Source organism: Xyrauchen texanus, chromosome 35 (genome assembly GCF_025860055.1).
Source record: "Xyrauchen texanus isolate HMW12.3.18 chromosome 35, RBS_HiC_50CHRs, whole genome shotgun sequence".
NCBI classification, from domain to species: Eukaryota; Metazoa; Chordata; class Actinopteri; order Cypriniformes; family Catostomidae; genus Xyrauchen; species Xyrauchen texanus.
The window spans coordinates 4475811-4491609 of NC_068310.1; the positions used below are offsets into that span (position 1 = coordinate 4475811).

General features: G+C 38.5%; 1 protein-coding gene across 3 annotated transcripts; it reads left to right on the top strand.

The window, feature by feature from the left end:
* The first annotated feature begins 1289 nt into the window (after window positions 1-1289).
* Window positions 1290-15129, top strand: spata2 (spermatogenesis associated 2). Of its 3 annotated transcripts, none has more exons than XM_052105439.1 (3): window positions 1290-1427; window positions 6019-6776; window positions 9510-15129. In XM_052105439.1, exons 2-3 carry the CDS (start codon window positions 6444-6446, stop codon window positions 10812-10814), a joined length of 1638 nt encoding a protein of 545 aa, XP_051961399.1. In that variant the 5' UTR covers window positions 1290-1427; window positions 6019-6443; the 3' UTR covers window positions 10815-15129. The 3 variants fall into 3 exon arrangements, with proteins under 3 accessions (XP_051961399.1, XP_051961401.1, XP_051961400.1); XM_052105441.1 differs by having other exon boundaries at window positions 1304-1427; window positions 6022-6776; XM_052105440.1 differs by having other exon boundaries at window positions 1307-3140.
* Window positions 15130-15799: the final 670 nt, after the last annotated feature.

The following is a 15799-nucleotide window of genomic DNA, read 5'->3' on the forward strand; positions in this document are numbered from 1 at the left end:
ACTGGTGATATCCGAATCGCGAATTAATTGCTTTGTTGAACCGGTTCTTTCGAATGTTTTGAACGAACCGATTCGAAACGATATATGCAATGCTAACATTTGAGAGTGTAGAGCGATTGACTCGATAGCGTCATGGGAGTGGGCGGCTGTTATTTTTTTTCCACAGATTTTAGTTTTAGTCTTTTGACGTGAATGTCCTTTAAAATTAGTCAGTATTTCGTCATGTCATATTCATTGATTTTAGTCCGGTTTACAATGACCAGGACCCAAAAAGTGTGTCAAACTTTCTATTCAACATTTAGAAAAAAAATAAAAAATTATAATGTGAACATGTATCAATCATTCATAATGTCCCGCTGATCTCCTGAAATAATAACGTATTAGTATAATGAAGTATTAGCTTCTTATTAGAAGTTAGCCTGAATTCTGTATTCTTCATACTTTAGAGACATTCATTTTCTGTGAAAGGATATTACATTGAGTGTAGTTTGACTAGCACATCATTTAGTTCAAGTTCCCCTGTTCCCTGTGCAGATGTAAGTTGTTATATTACATATACAATATGTTGTGTATAGTGATGAATCTCATGAATAAATAAGATGCGTTTGAATGAGGTATTTATTTACCCGGTTTTGAAGTGGTTCATTTTGCCGGTATTAGCACGTTCAACATACATCTTAAGTGGAGTAATCCCCAACATACTCCATGTTAATATCTTCTTCTACTGTATATACAGATTCTCAAGGTGTTTCTTCTTCTGTTTATATATTGTGCTGTTAATATCTAGCAATATGATTTTTATCCTGTCCTATTTGTCAACAGTATTCTTTAATAGTTTCATTATCCTCATGATGTGCCTTTTTCATCTCGTCTTTGTTGACAAAATAATTAAAAAAAAACATTCATCAATGAGCGTTTTCGTCACTGATTACATTGACGAGATTAACACTGCTGCAGAGCTCTTTTACCGTGCTTTGTTCACCATGTTTTTCTGATTGGTGGATCATTTCTCTTCAGGATCATGGGTAGTGTAGTTCTTCACCAAAAATTCCATAGGCCTACTCTGTATATGAAGTAATGCTGTTTCATCTACTATTTTAATAGTATGCAGCTGTGAACTGCAAACAAGCTAGTGTTCCATTCTGAAGACATTTAAGTGTTGACTCATAATGAATCGAATCATTTAACCAAGCCGACTCTCTGTAATGAATCGGACGTCGCAACGGCGATTCTGGCAAACAGGAGCGCGCATGAAGGAAGGTCGGGCAGCGCATGCGCAGTGCGGCGGTGGGGCTTTCCAGCGGAACATGATGGTAAGAAGTGCTGGATGCTGCTGGTGAAGAGGACGGCACGTTAATGATGCTACCCAGCACTACATGACACTGAGCTGACGTGTTTCGATGAAAGTTTAAAAATGTTTGACACAGGTAGAGCAGTAATGGGTGTATGGTTAATATCTCTGTCTCTCTCTCTCTCTCTCTCTCGTGTGTGTGTGTGTGTGTGTGTGTGGCGTGTGTTTAAATGGCCCTACAGCTGCGCTAATTTTAGCAGTGGTTTGCTGGCAGTAGCTGATGACTGTCATACATTATATTTAAAGATTTAGAGAAAGGTATCGACTTAATGTCTGTCCAATTAATAAACCCTATTTAAGAGATCCTATCGGACTGACGGGTGTTTTGGCCGATATATTGACGGGCAGACTCCGATTAGCACAGTGGCTAACACACGTCACTGTTTATGTCACTGTAGCAGTGAGGTGCAGATACATAACAGGCAAGTTATTAACACCTCGCTATCTTCTCTATTAACCATGATGGGTGTAGCTGTCGTTTGTTATGGTTTCGCTCTTCAGTGAGGCGTTGTGTTTGGGATGTTTTGATTTCATGATGGCGGTGATGTCAGTCAAGCTCGCATTTGATGATGTCTCTTAATATGTAGATGTAAAGCTTGTCTTGTGTGATTATTCTTGCAGCAGCTTGAGGTGACAGCATGTGTTGTCATTTTTGTTGATGCTTTGTGAAGTGTGGATGTTCAAATGACTACATTTTCAGATTGTTGAATGTAATGTTACTTCTATCCTTCTATCAAAACAATGTAAATATGAGGGAAATCAATGGGCAGTCTAAATTATTGCCTCTTTACTGTTCAGTATTCCTGTAGTCATCAAACTGTGCATACTCGTGTATAGACCCGTGTCTATTTTATATTTGTTTGGATTTTAGCATCATATTTATTAATAATGACATGAAAAACATCTGAAAAACTGAACTGGCTGTTTTTTAAAAAACATTTACATAAAATTAGGGAAGCACCGATATCACAAATCTCAGTATCGGCCGAAACGATCCCAAGCCAATATACCACTGTTGTTTATTGCATAATCAGTTTAGAATATCTTTACATTATTGTGTGGAAATCATTGGGTGTACTCTTTAAGAAACACAAACCTCTAACTACACATTATTTCAATATAAATGTATAGCTTATTAAGAAACACTAGTATACTGGATAATGTAGCAGCAAAAAACTTTTAATTTGAAATACAACAGTAATATATTTAAATTGTGTACTTTTTAAACCCTCATGCTTTTATTTTGACATTCTGAACTCTCCAGGAAGTCCTGTATGTGTCTGTTTGTAGGCAAGTTCACAGTAGTTTAATTAGCTTCTTATTCAAACTCTGGTAAAATGCACCTCCGGTACTGTTCTAAATGATTATTATAAGTGAACCGTACTATTGAGCATCTACACCTGAGATGCTGTTCTTTAGTAGCGCTCAAATATTTTGCACCGCTGTGAAGGCTAAAACTAGCCGTAAGTGCATCACCAGCCTGTGCATGAGTTTGTGTCAACAGAGCAGCACCATTCACTAACACGCTGGCACTGCGCATACTATATATTTACTTCTTAAATACAGACTTTTGTGATTCACAGAGCTATCGCACGTCTTCAAGTGGCTTTGAATAAAATGCACGAGTCATATGAACTGCTTTAATGGTGTTTTTATGGTTCTTTTATGTCATTTTTGGAGCTTGACAGTAACGAATATGACTAACTCACAGTATCGGATTTGGATCGGCTCATCGGACCGATACCCGATCCGTCTAAAAGCTTCAGCATTGGAGCTGATACCGATCCAGGTATTAGCACTATATTTACTCAAAATTTCACAAAAAACTTTAAATTTGTCAATTATAATATAGTGTATTTAATGGTAGATAGCAGTTTCTTCTGATTTCTGTTTAGTCATCCAATCCTAGTAATTTATTTGCACTTATACAGTAGTCCAGCAACCATGGATGGCATATCCACGTTAGCAATCGCATTTTCTCACAAAAGACAGAATCAAACCGATTGTACATATAGTGCACAGTAAATATCACATTTACTTAAAGTACATGTGAGGTGCTTTTACTCTTAAGTTGCTTTCATGCGCTCATGTGGATCCATCGAGCAGCTAACAGTTTACACTGCTTGGATTGTCATGGTCTAATCGTCATGGTCTAATCGTCATGCAACATTTTTAAATCAGAGGAACTGATTTTTGATCCGAGCTGACAGATGCTTCAAAGGAAAATATTATACGAGCACTCAACAGAAAGGAAATGCAAAATTGTGAAATTCGTGAATTACATTTGTTTAAACAAGATATGCGCGTATTTGCAGACAGTATATAATAGAAGTTCCTTCACGAGCAAGCAGTTGATTCTCGGCACACTCGAGGTCTTAAAAAAACAAATCGGATGAACAGTAAACATTATCATCCGACACGATAATTAAAATATTCCCTTTTTAATTCACATAGGTATTTTTTGGAACCCATTCAACTTATTATCATTTGTAATAATATTTAACAATAATATATTATAATGGTAATATATAGTAAATATCTCAATCATGCACCTTTTGTCATTGATCCACCGGTCTCTCTCGCTTTTTCTTCCTCACTGCTGTCACAGTACTCACTCTCCCCTGAGGTCTGATTACACACACCTGCACATCATTAGTGGCTAATCAAGGACTGTATACCCAGCTTACACACACACACACACACACACACACACACACGCTTGTTTTCCTATCCTTATGAGGACTTTCCATAGACATAATGATTTTTATACCGTGCAAACTATAGATTCTATCCCCTAAACCTAACATAACCCCTAAACCTAATCATCACAGGAAACTTTCTGCATTTTTACATTTTCAATAAAACATTGTTTAGTATGATTTTTAAGCGATTTGAAATATGGGGACACTAGTCTATGTCCTCATAAAGCACATTTATAGCATAATAACCTTGTGATTACCAGTTTATAACTTACAAAATTGTCCTGGTATATCACAAAAACGCACACACACACACACACACACACACACACACACACACACACACACACACACACTGTTCTAATCAATAGTATCTCTGAGACTCCAGAACTTTCTACTATGTCAAACATACATGTGTCTTCATTATTGCATGCAAGTATCATAAGACCGCTGTGAGTTATCTGTTCATCGTGTCTATACCCTGTCTGGATATTACTCACCTACTGATTGCCTCTCTGCTCAACTGGATTTACACTTCATTTCAATCATCTGTTCAGTAATCCCTGCTACTGAGTTCATATCTCTGCCTTCGTGACACCTTTAACTTTTAAACCCTCATGATTTTATTTTGACATTCTGAACTCTTCAGGAAGTCTTGTATGTGTCTATTTGTAGGAAAGTTCACAGTAGTTTAATTTGCTTCTTATTCAAATTCTGGGAAAAATGCACCTCCTGTGCCGTTCTAACTTCTAAATGCGTATAAGTGAACCAAATTGTTGAGCGTCTACATCTGAGATGTTCATGCACCGCTGTGAAGGCTAAAAATAGGTGCGTGTGTGTAAACGGAGCAGCGCCATTCAATAATGCACTGGAGCTGCGTATTTTATATACTTATAATATTCACTGAGCTATCACACGTCTTCAAGTGGCTTTGAAGAAAACACACAAGTCATATGAACTATATTAATTGTGTTTTAATGGTTCTTTTATGTCATTTTTTTTTTTTGCCTGACAGTAACGAACATGACTAATACATTGTATCGGATTTGGTTCGGGCTAGTCGGGCCGATACCCGATCCCTCTAAAAGCTTCAGTATCAGAGCCGATACCGATCCAAGTATCGGATCGGTACAAAAAAAAATATATTTTTAATTTCACATGTTATTACTGAAACTAAGTGGTGAAAGTTGTTTTTTTATAAAATGCGCACTTCCCGTGTTCAGAGGTTTCGCGCACATACACATTCCGGTCTTATAAGCTTCTGAGTTTTTCGTACCACTTTGCATTTTCTTTGCACCATAAAAGCAGAACTTTGTCCATTGGGTAGGCTTGTCTCCACCAAGAACCGGATACCAATGCAGTATAATTAAAAAAGAATTAAAACATGACAAGTATTGCCACACTCAACTTCACGTTTTGCCAAAGACATTGTCATAATTTCTTCTCTCATCCAACACCTCGATGACACACATGGTGCCCTCCAGCAGATTTAATTGTGATCCAGTGGGAAATTACTGTGTAATTCTACGTTTTTCAAGGAAGGAAAATGCAAGGAAAATCCATTAGTGATATTCGAGTAGTGCTTTTAATAGTTGACTAGCTGGTGCAGAACAATTAATTGATTACATGTGTACATCCCTAGGAATAGCCTAACCCAATAGATTCTACCAAGTGACTTTTGAAGGAATTTGTACCAATATACTATTGAGTTGGAATAGACCACAGCTTTTAACATCAACAACAAAAGACATGTGATGCATTTTCTCCTCACTTTTAAAAGTTGAAATACAGAACCACTGACATGGGGGACTTCCAAACTCAAACATCCCATATCACACACATTTGTTTTGTGTGATATGTGGTATATCATTGTTGGTATTTCTTGGCACAGATGCAGAGACTGAGACAAGGCCACTCTCATTGCAGTCTGTTGTTATTCAAAGATATATTGTTCTTTTGTTGTTGCAGCAGCTGGCAGCAGTGAACATGAAGTTCTTATCGCACAAACCGTAACCTTAATCCCACGACAAGGTGGGAAATCCTGGCAGTGAGGGCACTTCCTCCATCCAGCCCACCTCTCATCTCATGTTGCTCCTCTTGAGGTATTTTGGCAAATGAGGCACCCAGAGATGCCTACTACTGCAAAAAAGAGCCCTTGGCAAGGCATCCACTCAAATTAACCCAAGCACACCTTCACTTGCATTATTCTCTCCCTGTTCTGCCACACTCCTTTGGAGGATGATCACATCCTGATTTTCCCTCACAAGGCTCCACCCTTGTCCCTAGTGTCCAGTGGGAGAAAGCTCTTGATATGGCAAGGGCTGCCATCTAAAGAAGCTCCTGTATTGTGGGATGAGATAAGAGGTTGCAAGCTACGCGGCCCATTGCCACCAATGGATGCCAAGCTGCGAGAAGACCTGTTTCGCAGGTATGTGACATCTCTGGAGAATCGGCTTGAGGAGGGAGCTGGTGAAGGAGGAGGAGACAAGCAAGGAGCTAGGACTGAGGAGGCACTGATTTCTACAGCAACTGCACTGCTTGGCTCATACCAGCCAGACCCAGGGCAACGCTTTCACATGGTTCGTTTCTACGACATTGCGGAGAGCTCACTGCGGACTCAAAGGGCTGCAAACCTGCAGACTTTGGAGACGGCCTTTGCAACACTGGAAACCATCTGTACAAACTTGCTGCTCTTTCCATGGAAGAAAGAGTTCCGTTGCATAAAGGTGAGTGAACATCTGAATAATCCGTAAACAGGGCTCCAGATTGCAATTAAAATGGTCGATGTGACAAAAAGTCAATTATTGCTTATTAGATGTAAAGGATAATGTATAGTCAGCTGGTTATTATCGCACAGTGCTATTTCGCAATAACCGGCTGACTGTACATTTATATCACTTATTACACGGCTACTAACCAATTAAATAAATACATGGACATACAATATTGATTTGCATTGAAATTATGTAATTTGAGAAGAAATCGCTGAACAGCTGAAATTGTTGGTTCTGTTGGTGTTTACTCTGTGCAAATGACAATCTGACTCCTCATAATTCAGAGTATTACACAACTTCTTGCCAAATAAATACTATAAATGGACATGAAACATTGCCTTCACAGCATTTAACCAAACTTATGTAACATTTAATGTTGTTTTATATTATAAAAAAACATGATGATGTGAAGATGTGCTGTTGGACTCACCACCGTATTTGTAGTATGACAAATGCAGTTCTTAAGCGTGGGATTAATCTCCTCTTCTGTCAAGCAAGGGATGGTGGGCAGTATTAGCAGAAAAAGTGTTCATGGATCCACACTTCGAAATTTTACTGGAACAGTGACCATCCGGGCAACTTTGGGACACTCACTTCGATATATTATGATTTAGGACACCAATAGGGTCCAGATTGGGGCGCAGGATACATGTACCAGTGTGGGCGTTAAGGAGGTGCTGTGTGCTTCACAGTAGTGTTGTCAAAAATACCAGTACTCCGGTACCAAGTCGGTACTCAAACAAAAACATATTTACGATACCAGAATTTCTGGAGGTACTGAGTACCGGGTCTACCCGGTACCCATGCAGATTCGGGAACTTTCGAACGCTCACAACAAGAAAAAAGATGACAACAAGCAAAGTAGCTGCTGCTGCGGAGTCTCAACTGAATCTTGTCGAAAAGAAAAGTGAAAAAAGCCAGGTTTGGAAATTCATAGGTTAGGGAAACATCATAGATCAGCAAAAACCTATTTGTAAACGCTGCTTTCACAATTTTCTGACGAAAGGAGGAAACACATCAAACTTAATAAAGCACATGAAAGACAAGACACCCGGATTTATTCAAGCAACTAAAGCAGGTGAGTTTAAAAGCATATTTTCATTTGCATTAGGGCTGAAACGTTTAGTCGACATCGTCGAAAATACAAAATTGACGAGAAAAATGTTCGTTGTTGAATAGTCGTTTGATCTCATTTAACGTAACATGAACTCACAATAAACTGTAACGATGACGTGTGAGAGCAGCAGTTCACGCCTGATGGAGGAAGAATTACACAGATCAAAGTCCAGGTGCACTCTAAACTTTCACAGTTTATTTTATGTAGATCTCCAAGTATTAGGGAATTATAAAAGCACATTCAGGAGCATGTACCGTTGTGGAATAAGCAGAGGCAGAGCCATCCCGGCGTTACATCTTAAATGCAGTCAAATTTAATGCGTTATAGCTTTATCAAAGTTCAAATAATACAGATGCAGCTCATGTTAATAACTATAAACTCAGAAACTGACATTTCTCTGTGTGGTCGGTGCCTCTTCAATGAGTTGCGCGAATGTCCCGATCTAAGGGGGAGAGATTGAAACTGCACCCGGCTGAGAGAGACTCTGCCTCGGGGACACTCATCCCTCAAGCGCGGACGCTTCTTGCTGGTAGATTAGAACTTATTTAATCATAATATCTATATATATGTCCATATGCATTTCTTATCATGAAGAAAAATGGCAAAATGCAGCTTTATTAATAAGAGAGCACTTTGCACATTAGTTTGGAAATAGTTTTTTATTCATTCTATTGTATGCTTGTTTATTTAGGTTTAGTTTTTTAGTACTTGGTAAACATTTAAATTAAAAGTTGCAAAAAGTTGAAGCAAATCTTATATAAGTGTTCAAAAATACTTTAAGCATACATAAAATAATATATTTAAATTAAAGTGTTGCTCAATGGCATATTTTTGTTCTTAGTTCTGCTACTAATGTTTTGTTAACTTTGTTAATAATGTTTTTGTGTTTTACTTTGGTACCGAAAGTGGTATCGAGTACTGTGAAATTTCACTGGTATTGGTACCGACTACTGAAATTTTGGTACTGTGACAACACTACTTCAGTGCATGAGTGCTCTGCTCTGTACTTCAGTGCATGAGTGCTCTGCTCTGTCATCTCAGATAATGCACAGTGCTTGTGATTCTGTGGAGTTTATAGTTATGAGCAATCTGCTTCACACATTAATTTTAAAGCACACAGCTCATGCAGACTAAGATTACTGTCTTTCGTGGTTTAATAAACACACTAGGTCATGTCATGATTTAATTTCCCACAAAATATGTCAAATTTGTGTGTGAGCATTTGAAAGCAGTTGTGTGCCAGCGCACGGGTATTGACTTGAGTCTGTGCTCGGAACTATGGGTACTGCAGAAAAACTGGTAACGTGATATCTTTTTTTATTTTATTACCGACTTGGTAATCATAATATAATTCTTTTTATTTAAAATTAATGAAAGAAATTTGTTTAGTAAATAACCATGAATGATAAGTCTGACATCATATATATTTAATTCTGGGGCTTGCTAATATATCTTCTATCATTCATTTTCTTGGTTTCTTCTGTGCTATGAAATGGGACAGTGTGAATGAAAATGTGTCATAATTATTTTGCTTTGAGAGTGTAACAACTTTTCTTTGGCTTTTACAGACCTTCACAGGGCCGTATGTGTACCAGTTGCAGTCGGTGATATGTGACGCAGAGCTACGTTCACTGCTGCGTTCCATGGGCTATTCAAGAGACCAGGAACTGCGGTACCACGTTAGGGACCATTCAGGGGGATTTACCAACCTTCATCAGCTGGCCTTTGAATTGCTCCTAGCCCAGGCCGAATGCCGTTTACTTGCTGAGGTGGTATCAATGTCTCGGGGTTCAGCCTCAGAATTGGAGGCTGTGGAAGTGAGGAGGAGCACTAGGGAAGATGCTGCCGGGTGTGCGGACACCCTCCGCCGACAGGACAGCCTTACAGGAGATTTGTCCCAACTGTCTGTGCGGCTGGTAGATATTGAACGTGCCCACCTCAGGCAAAGCGGTCGGCCGTCCAAGTCGGTGGATGTAACCGACAGTGCTGGACATTGGCACCAAGCCAGCAAGCCAGTGCTGAAGGCCTCGCTCAGCCTGCGCAAGGAGCCATTGTTTGTCGACACAGAAGAGGAAATGAAGGATGAAATCATCCGACCTAACCTTTCGCTTTACCCCATAGCGGCCCCACCCTCTTACAGCCCCGACTTCTTCCCCATTCAGTCGCCCCCGTCCGAACCATACTCCTACCAATTGTCCTCCCTGGATGAGGTGGATTTGTACACTGAGCGTGGCTTGTGTGGGCATCAGACGCCCTCTAGGCCTCCTAGCCGGGAGCTGCGAGAAGCCCGGGACAGTTGGGTTCTGAAGGGGCATGTGATGAAGTGCCAAGGCTGTGGCATGGGCTGCCCTTCACTGTTGTCTTGCCAGAGGTGCGACATGATCCTGTGTCCGTCCTGCCACGTGCTGGAACCGGCGCCCTGTTGTGGCTTCCAGGATTACTCGAAAACTGCCCGCCCTCTGGATGGCTACATGCCCATGAAGGAGAAGCTGTCGGTCTACTCCAACGCCCACACTCACCCTCATCCCCACCCACTTCCCCATGCACATTCCCATTCACTGTTGCTGGACAAAGCTGTAATGAGCACCAAGCTGTTTCCCAGTAAATCTGTGGGTCCCAGTGCCAGCCCGGTGGTCAGCTCTGGCAGCAGCATCGTAGGTGAGCGGCTGGGTGTGGGAGGCTCCCGCTGCGGCTTTTGCAACAAGCCGGGAGCCTCTCACACTTGCGTGAACTGCTCCAAGGTGTCATGCGACACATGCATGAGCCTTTATGCCAGTGATGGGTGCACTCGCAAAACCCCTCACCATAACTTTGTGCCCAATCACCAACTAAATTTCAAATCCAGCTCCATATCTCACCTCGTATATCGATAGACCAGGAACAAAGCTACAGTTGTGCACTACACCTTCTATCTCTTCTTTTCCACCCTGTTTCTTTTTTATTTTTATTTATTTACCTTTTCTCAGTTGGCAATTGTTTGGTCTTGGTCATGTGATCTTGCAGTGCATTTCCTGTCCCTCATTAGCTCTACTTTATCAAGAAGAAAGCAGAACAAAGAAAAAAAAAAAAAGCTCTTTGACCAGAGAAATCCTTCCAGTATCAATGTTTGTTAGCTTAAAAACACGCAATGCATAAGAACTCTGAATATTTAGCATTTTTCTCCCTGGAATTAAATCGAAGAACCTTTCAAACTTGAACAACAGAAAAAAAAAAAATAACATTACACTGGAAGTAAATGGTACATATTTTGAATTGTGACTATATATATCTATTGGACTATTGGTTTAATGGTGGGTGGTTTTCCTAGGTAAATGGGGTTTCAGTTGTGAATCTGTACTTTCTGTTGAGTCTTTTGACAGGAAATGCCTTGTGGGTTTACCCCTATGAAGTCAGCCTACACTGTTCAAAATGCTGCTGTTGAAAGTAAAACCAGGAGGGGGCGCTCCTGGACAAACATATTTTGCAAGCGCCATGAAACTCTGCCTATGCTCATATTTGCAAAGTTTATGCATGTATGAGTATATCAAATTGGAAGTTTTTCGTTGTCAGTCTGATAATCTGTCTAGTTAAGGGTGTAATTAATTGCATTTAGAATAATTTAATATGCTACTACACTGCTATCATTAGAAACACTTTCAGAATTAATGTGTTAAGATTCATGAGTTAATTTTGTAATTAATTATACAGTAAATTTATGATTGTTTGTACACAGAACAATGAGGAATTAAAGTATTACTACTAGGCTAATCATACAGAGAAATGTTCGGGTTATGTTTCACCCCAAAATAAGAGTCTGAAATTATGTTTTGTGTGAAGAAAATGAAACCTATTTTCAGGACCAATAATTCTGTTTTGTTTGTTTGAAATGAAATCAGCATATTTAATTCAGTACAACAAACTCTACAATCTTTTCAAAGTCTACTTTTAACTGGGTTTTACAAATATAATTTACAATTTAATACTTTACACATTACAGTAATGATTAGTAATGAATTCTTTTTTTTTTTTTCAGCTTAAGCATCATTTTCTTTACTCAACATATAATTTTTTTATTTCAGGGGTAAAATATACAGAGCACCTTACAGGGAAAAGGGGGAACTTATTTTCTGAAATAGTTTTGGGTTTCCTCGCAATTACTTTTTCCATCACTTATGAAAACGTAACCATAGTTTTACTACAGTAAACATAGTTGAACTATGGTATTTGTAGTAAACAACAGATTTTTAAGCATTTATTTGTAGCACAAGTAGGCTATAACTTTTAAAACCATGGGTTCCACCAAAAGCAAACAAAAAAATGCATTTCCACAAAGTATTAATGGTTTCATTAGAGTAAACCTGCAGTTACCGTGTAACCATTTTTTGTAGTTAGAAGCATGGATTTTGTATTAACTCTCTTGTTTTTTGGCAGAGATTTTGAATTTTATTCACATAGTTTTGGTTTTCATGTATTATGATTTACCACACAACAGTCATGGGTAAAATACAGTTACTGTAGTAAAACCTTGGTACATTTTGTGGATTTACAACCAATACCATATTTCAGCTACAGTTACTAGTTAAAAATAATTATGAGGGAACACAAATCTATTTCAGAAAATAAATTCCCTCCGTGGAAATGACTTTTTGAGATTCTATGAGAATCTCAAAAAGTCTATGAGATAGCAGTCACTTGGATTCGCCATACCAAGTGACTGCTAGTCATCACACTAGTATAATTTCAAAACTTTTTATTTTCTTCCCTTAATGCTGTACTAATTGTAGCAAGGGTTTACCTTTTGCTCTGTGCAGTTAACCACTGTTGTTGTTTTTTGTTTAGTTTTCTGTGCCTGTACCAACAGAACAAAGCCATCGTTTCATGTGCAATCCCCTGTGTTGCATATCTTTAATTTCAGAGACTTTTTAACCTGCTTCCCCTGCTGCCTGAAGGCGCACTGGTGTCTTGGAAGGACTCAATGCATAATCTGTATGCGGCATCAAGCGGGGGCCAAAAAATCTGTCAGGGAAATAGAAACTAGCACAAGACATGAAGATAGTGTGCTGTGAAGAAGTAACGTCAGTATGTGTTTTTGAGTTCATGAAACGAGTGGTGGTGGATGCGGTCAGCCTTCCATCATTACCTTTATCTCTCCATGAATGAGACTCTGCTGTTTAATTGTGCATTTGCTTCCATTACATGACAGCAGCCAAACATATCGGGATTGGTCTTCACGCTCAAGCAACAGCATGATTAACAAATCAAAACTTCTATGTGCCAAACTCCCACAGGCTGTGAAGATAGCTGTAACTGAGCCATTTGAAAGTGATTTCACACTGACGGGTGATAGTTAACCGATGTTTGACTAAGCCTCTTTCCAAAACACCCCCCACTCCCATATCATTATTGTTTTTAAAGGGATCGTTCACTCCAAAAATTAAAATGTTGTTATCATTTACTCACCCTTGTGTTAACTTTCATCCTTTTTAATGACTTTCTTCTACCGAACACAAAAAAGGAACTTTTAAAGAACTGTTGTCCCTCTTTTCAATACAGTGGCAGTGGATATTAGAGCTGGCAAAAAGACTGAAAAACTAAATTCTAATTTTTGTCCTAAATATTAACAAAATTCTGATTATTTTTATATGTCAGTAATGTCAGTTAGGGGAAAAGCTACAGCACATCAGTGATCACCAGATTTTTAGTCCTCAAGAGGATGGATACATAAACCAAACAGCACCATGTTATGTTGTTTTATTTGCAAAGAACATGTGTAACAAAAATGTATTCTATTCTAAACTATATTGCATAAAATGACAAAAGTCAAAGGATTTTTAGACCGTTCATAATCTTAATCTTAAGGAAACAAAGGTAAAACCTGAAAAGAAATGCTTCAAAAGACAGTCTTTGAAACTACTCACGCTTCAAAATAGCATCGGTCCCACAGTTTTTAAATAATTCGTTTTATTAATGGCATGACGTTCTTTTTACCTTTCGCAGCATCTGAAAACATGGCGGTCCTGCACGAGACGCTGAATAAACAGCATAAACATGTTTGCATATGAAAACAATTGGAAAGGAACAGATGAATACAAAAGCAGTTCTGTGGATACAACCCCTTGTGCTTCAAGACGCAATGACCAAAGACCTCCACCAAGTCATCACATTTCAACAAAGCAGGTTTAAAAATGTATTATTAATTTAAAGAATATAACATTTTTATTTGACAGGCTTAATTAATGTGACTTTGCTTTCGAGTTTAAAAGTAGTCCATGTGAATTGTACTCCATATTTCAAGTATTCTAAAGGCATTCCATAGAATCTTTTGAAAAGCAACCAAACATTTTTATAATTATTCAGTGAAAATCTTGACTTCCGTTGAGTGCATGAGAAGCTTGTTCACTTAATCCTCTCACTTTGTGTTTAGACCAATAACTGAAATACTTTGATACTTTTGCATCCTTTTAAAGCTTGAAAGCGTAGTCAGTAGCTATGTTTCCATCCCATGTGTTTAGAGAACGGAGTAGTCACTTAGAAAATAGCAATGAAAATCACGAGACTTCACATGACATTTTGATGCACATCGCTACATAAATTCAATAGGTTTATATTTGGCAAATGTGTTTCCATCATAGTTTGCATGTCTCGACCGATTAAAAAAAAAAATCCACTTTAAAGCCTATAAGTTTATTATGCACATTTGGAAAACTTTATTTGCCATTTTAAAGTGAGTGGAAACGAAATGCATCTAATATCCACTGATTTTTGCATTGAACAGAGGGACTGGGATGGTTCTTCAAAATCCCCCCTTTTGTGTTCCGCATTTATAAAGAAAGTCAAATGGATTTGGGACCGCTCGAAGGTGAGTAAATACAAGAATATGTGGGGGTTAACTAATCTTAATCTCTCTCTCTCTGTGTGTGTGTGTGTGTGTGGTGATTTCACTGGAGATGAACTGCTGGTGATGAGTGAATTGACCCTGGCGTGTCCCCCATAGACACAGGTCTCACATTCTCCATGTCCATTAACCATTATTCACATAGCTGAAAAGGCAACAACTCTCCAGCAAACAAGTTTTACTTTCATTGGAGGCATCGTGGGACTTTGGGCGGGGCGGGGTTGGCCAAAATGTTTGTCAGTGAAAGTATAATCCTATAATTATATAAATGAATAAAAAGCGATGATTTTATAAAATAATTTCAAGAATAAAATCCTACAAAAAAACACTGCCTTGGTGTTTGAGTGTTGTGTTTGCTTTACTGTAGCTCATGATGAGCGTTCAGCTGAAGTGTCTGTTAAATTTGAACTCTTTCAATAAAAACATGTCAAATTATATTTAATGTTTAAAGAACAGTTAAGAGGTGCAATGCCCCAGAAAAAGAAACTAAGCCACTGTGTCCTGGTTTAAGTGAGGCTGCCACGAAAATAGCAGAGGCCATCACTGCTTTGAAGTCAAGTTAATTAAGTCATATATCACTAACTGAAATGGAATCAAATTGGTTCCCACATGTGTTGACATCCACTTGCATAGGTCAAATTGTTCTTAATGTATCAAAACAAGAAAAAATAGTCATCCTTTCCAAAATGGGAATTGAATCCAGGTCTTCTGCATATACAGTACTTGGCCACTGACCCAACAACATATGTATTGTGAATGAGATGCACAAGAATGAGCATAAAGGAGTTGTTGATATTTTTAATACTTACTATCAGTTGAGCTGGGATTTGTGTTATGGAAGTTTTAATTTTCATATTTGTACTTGATAGATTACATTGAATCAAGTAATACTGCAATTGGCTGCATTCAAATTTAGAGAATATTTTTGGGCCTTTTACTGGGCACGTATGAACTGAAAAAAAGTTTTCATGGTTAGATCAATTA

Excerpts from the sequence above, each read along its gene's own strand:
- spata2 (XM_052105439.1), top strand. The coding sequence starts at position 6,444 with ATGGATGCCAAGCTGCGAGAAGACCTGTTTCGCAGGTATGTGACATCT. Across the intron at positions 6,777-9,509 it reads AAGAGTTCCGTTGCATAAAG|ACCTTCACAGGGCCGTATGT; the intron begins GTGAGTGAACAT and ends TGGCTTTTACAG.